This window comes from Camelina sativa, chromosome 5 (genome assembly GCF_000633955.1).
Source record: "Camelina sativa cultivar DH55 chromosome 5, Cs, whole genome shotgun sequence".
Lineage (NCBI taxonomy): Eukaryota > Viridiplantae > Streptophyta > Magnoliopsida > Brassicales > Brassicaceae > Camelina > Camelina sativa.
This window is the reverse complement of record NC_025689.1, coordinates 12,602,160-12,606,790: the sequence shown is the minus strand read 5'-3', so window position 1 is coordinate 12,606,790 and position 4,631 is coordinate 12,602,160. Positions and strand designations below refer to the sequence as shown.

The 4,631-nt window shown below is 40.4% G+C and overlaps 1 protein-coding gene across 1 annotated transcript; it reads right to left on the bottom strand.

Moving 5' to 3' along the window:
* LOC104789194 (putative F-box/kelch-repeat protein At2g29800) lies at positions 269–2,360 on the bottom strand. Its single transcript, XM_010514926.2, has 2 exons — positions 1,172–2,360; positions 269–957 (listed from the first exon to the last, which is right to left on the bottom strand). Exons 1-2 carry the CDS (start codon positions 2,358–2,360, stop codon positions 269–271), a joined length of 1,878 nt encoding a protein of 625 aa, XP_010513228.2.

Here is a 4,631-nt window from a genome sequence, read left to right as displayed (position 1 = left end):
AGATAACAGAGTAGCATATTCTACACAGCTTAAGAAATATACTCAACTCTGAGTTACTCTTTAAGGTGTAACAACAGCTTCTGAGTTATTTTGCTCTGATTATAACATGCTGCTCAAACAGTAGATGTAATAGCTTTCACCTGCAAAGTTCATGAAAGCCTAAATAAGACTTGAGGCTCAAGAAAACTTCTGAAACGTCATAATTTATTATCAATGGTCTATACTAACAAAAGATTAACATACCTTGCAACTGCAAACGAATCATCAATCAAACCGTAGCAGTTCGAGCAAACTCAAACAAACAAGACTCGCCGAATGAACACACACGCGAGATTGATTCGAACTTCCCCCAAATATCACCATCTTCACGTTTCTCCAACGCCACCTCCACGCACCAAGCAACATCCCGGCTCCCATTATAATATCCCAGAATCACTAACTTGCCACCAAAACTCACCATTCTAGACTCAATATAAACGAGAGCAGGCCAAAGATCTACACCCTTGACAGGTCTCCACACCATATCCCTTGGATCGTACACGATAATAGAAGAACCAAAACCCGCCAGATCAGGAACATTAATAACATACAGCAAATCATCAACCACACAAGACGAAGCGTGCCAGAAAAGCCTCTGTGGACTTGTAGGTCCCCGATCCTCCCATCTGCGTAGTCTCGGATCGTAAACCAAACAAAACGGACGATCCATAATGTAAATCTTATTATCCAAAACCGCAAGTACAGGAAACATGCTAATCGAACTAGCAACAGGAGAGAATGGAGCTGCAGGCACAGTTTCCCAAGTCTCAGTCTCTACATCGAACACTTCTACCCAATCATAATATCGTTTCTCCCTACCTCCGACTACGTAAATCTTTCCGTCAATTACACCGGAGGCAGCGAAGCAACGATCCCTTTTCATACTCTGGAGCTGGCGATACGTGTGGGATCTGCAATCTATGACAACTAGAGTCCTTACGGGTCGATTTAAGGGGACGTTTAAGCCACCCATAACGTAAATCTTGCGTCCGATTGTGACGGCAGTGCATCCAGGATACATCGGAGGAAGGGAACTGATTCTGCTCAACCGTAAAGACATGTTGCTTCGATGGAGGATGTACCATCTTGGGGGCTCGAAACGTGGGAACGGCCTAATCAAGGTATAAAGAACNGAATGAACACACACGCGAGATTGATTCGAACTTCCCCCAAATATCACCATCTTCACGTTTCTCCAACGCCACCTCCACGCACCAAGCAACATCCCGGCTCCCATTATAATATCCCAGAATCACTAACTTGCCACCAAAACTCACCATTCTAGACTCAATATAAACGAGAGCAGGCCAAAGATCTACACCCTTGACAGGTCTCCAAACCATATCCCTTGGATGATACACGATAATAGAAGAACCAAAACCCGCCAGATCAGGAACATTAATAACATACAGCAAATCATCAACCACACAAGACGAAGCGTGCCATAAAAGCCTCTCTGGACTTGTAGGTCCCCGATCCTCCCATCTACGTAGTCTCGGATCGTAAGCCAAACAAAACGGACCATCCAAAATGTAAATCTTATTATCCAAAACCGCAAGTATAGGAAGCATGCTAATCGAACTAGCAACAGGAGAGAATGGAGCAGGCACAGTTTCCCAAGTCTCAGTTTCTACATCGAACACTTCTACCCAATCATAATATCGTTTCTCCCTACCTCCGACTACGTAAATCTTTCCGTCAATGACTCCGGAGGCAGCGTAGCAACGTTCACTTTTCATACTCTGGATACGTTTCCACGTATGGAATCTACAGTCGATGACAATCACAGCCTTTACGCGTTGGTTTAAGCCGTTGCGTCCACCCATAACGTAAATCTTGTGTCCTATTGTGACGGCAGTGCATCCAGCATACATCGGAGGAAGTGAACTGATTCTGCTCAATTGTAAAGACATGTTGCTTCGATGGAGAACGTACCAGCTTGGGGGTGCAAAAGATGGGAGCGAGATCAAGGTATAAAGAACCGTTTCAGTCAAGCCGAGGAGCGAGCGCGTTACGAAGAGTTGATCCGAAGAGATTACGTCACGGAAGGCTTTGGAGAGTAGAGATAGCCTCGGGTAATGACATCTCCTTACGAGTGCGACGGTTCTTTCTATGAGTATCACCGGGATGTCTCCTCGACGAATCGGAGCAAGATTCTGATCTACTTCTTGATCGTCTTCTTGATGATCTTCTTCTTTCGGATTCTCTTCTTCTTCTTCTTCTTCTTCTTCTTCTTCTTCTTCTTCTTCTTCTGCTTTCTGAATCTTGGTTGGATCGCCGCCATTGGAGCCGTCGTTGGAAGTTTCAGAGATTACAACCATCGTCTCACCACACCTGCAACAGAATTAACTGAACTCGAGAGCCTAATTCGATTTTTGAAACTGAATTAATGTTTCCTTCTTTACAACGAAACCATTATTATAACGAAGATGGTAACGACGTCGTATAAGTGATTATATATTGGGCCTACGGCGCAAACAAACTTTCTGAAACTATACATATAATTTTGTTTACTTATCTATTACTAAAAGAAAAGTAAGGGAAGAAATTAGAATTAACTGAAAATGTGAAGTAGATTTCAATTTTTGAAAGAAGCCGTTACAGATGTTGTACTATTTTAAAAGGAACAAAGACCTTAACGACGTCGTTAGACGATTTTCATATGACGTTAGACCTTAACGACCTTAATACGTCGCATATGCGATTTTCAAATGGGCCTAATTAGCGTGGACTCGTAGTGTATTCCTTTAAGAAGGTGTAGATCACTTTTAAGTTGTTGATAATGGCAGAATAGAGACGGCAATTGATGTAGCTAATAGTGCTATTGCAATCTTGTGGATGAAGAGCTTACTCACGTTCATGTCTATTGCATTCCTTTCTAAAGCAATAGCATGGTGTAAGTCTGTCTGCTCGTCTTCTTTTTTTTTTCAATCTTGTTCTGATTTGAAATGGAATTATGTCTGTTTTTTTAATATTGGGTTATGGTTTGTGCTAAATTTGGTTTGGGATCTGTTAGGCCGTTTTCTTCTCTCTGGTTGTGTAATCTTAATCAATCTTTTGTAGAGATAGCTAACAAATATAATACCGAATCACCATTCATAGTCAGTAAACTTGATCGTTATGGTGATTAAAATTTTGTTATCTGTCTCATCAATCCATGATCAGTGTTACCAGACATGTTACATGTAAACCAGGCTCGTTCTGAGGATCTGGATCATACATCAGTTGGTCAGCTGCAAAATGTGGATCCACCTGCTGAATCATCTCATAATCAGTTTGATGTATATTCTAATTTTCGTAAAGCAAAATGCAGTTTCTGTAAAAAACACTACATGTACGTTGTTTGAAGCTTGGACATTGTGAACCAACTGATGAAAATTCAGTAGACACCGTTTGTTCGGATGCCAAGGGAACAATTCAAGACAAGCAAGAGGTGAGCCATTATCCTTTTCCAAAGTTACGTTACAATATAATACTCTGTATACACTTAACCTAGAGAGTGTATATATAATTCTTCTTGTGCTTACATTGAACATGAAAACTATCTGGGATCTGACGACCTCAGAGAGTCCATCAATCCGTTGGCTGTAGAACTTAATATAAATCAAACCGATGGAATCAATTGATAAAATGGTAAGCTTAAGAACTAAGCTCGAGATAATTGCCTTGGATGAAATCACATAAGCTTTCGATGAGACTCTTATAAGCTTTCGGTTCTAACTTTTACAAGGAACACTATCTGATTCTCTTTTTCTTTTGTTCTTCAGTTCGGATGCAGAGTGTTCATCGCATTTGCGGCAAGTCAAATCAAGAACCAAGTCACTTTGGTTTATAATCAAACACCAAATATANATCTGGGATCTGACGACCTCAGAGAGTCCATCAATCCGTTGGCTGTAGAACTTAATATAAATCAAACCGATGGAATCAATTGATAAAATGGTAAGCTTAAGAACTAAGCTCGAGATAATTGCCTTGGATGAAATCACATAAGCTTTCGATGAGACTCTTATAAGCTTTCGGTTCTAACTTTTACAAGGAACACTATCTGATTCTCTTTTTCTTTTGTTCTTCAGTTCGGATGCAGAGTGTTCATCGCATTTGCGGCAAGTCAAATCAAGAACCAAGTCACTTTGGTTTATAATCAAACACCAAATATAGGAACTTACAAAAAAGCAGCGAAAATGAATGAATGATAAGATGATAGGAACTTTATGTTTGTGTTGTATCGTGAAATGTATGTTTCATACAAAAGTAAAGCGAGAGAATGTATTGGTTTCTTGTGTGTGCTTTGCTTCCTTAGAGCTCACGGCAACTGACGAGATCCTCTTGAACATTTTTGTTTTCTTCGGCTATATATCTTCAGAGCATGATTACTGGCAGGTACTCAGTGGATTGCTCTTTTATTTATGTCCCAAAAAAAATTAAAAAATCCTATAATATTGTCTACAATCCGAGAATCGCTTCTCCACGAAGGAGCGGAAGCAACCCATAAGGAACGGTACGTGTCAAATTGTGGTTGGTTACCGGATAAATATAATTTTCTTTTTCATTTTCTTCTCTCTCTTTCGCAATCCTTTCTTCTCCATCAC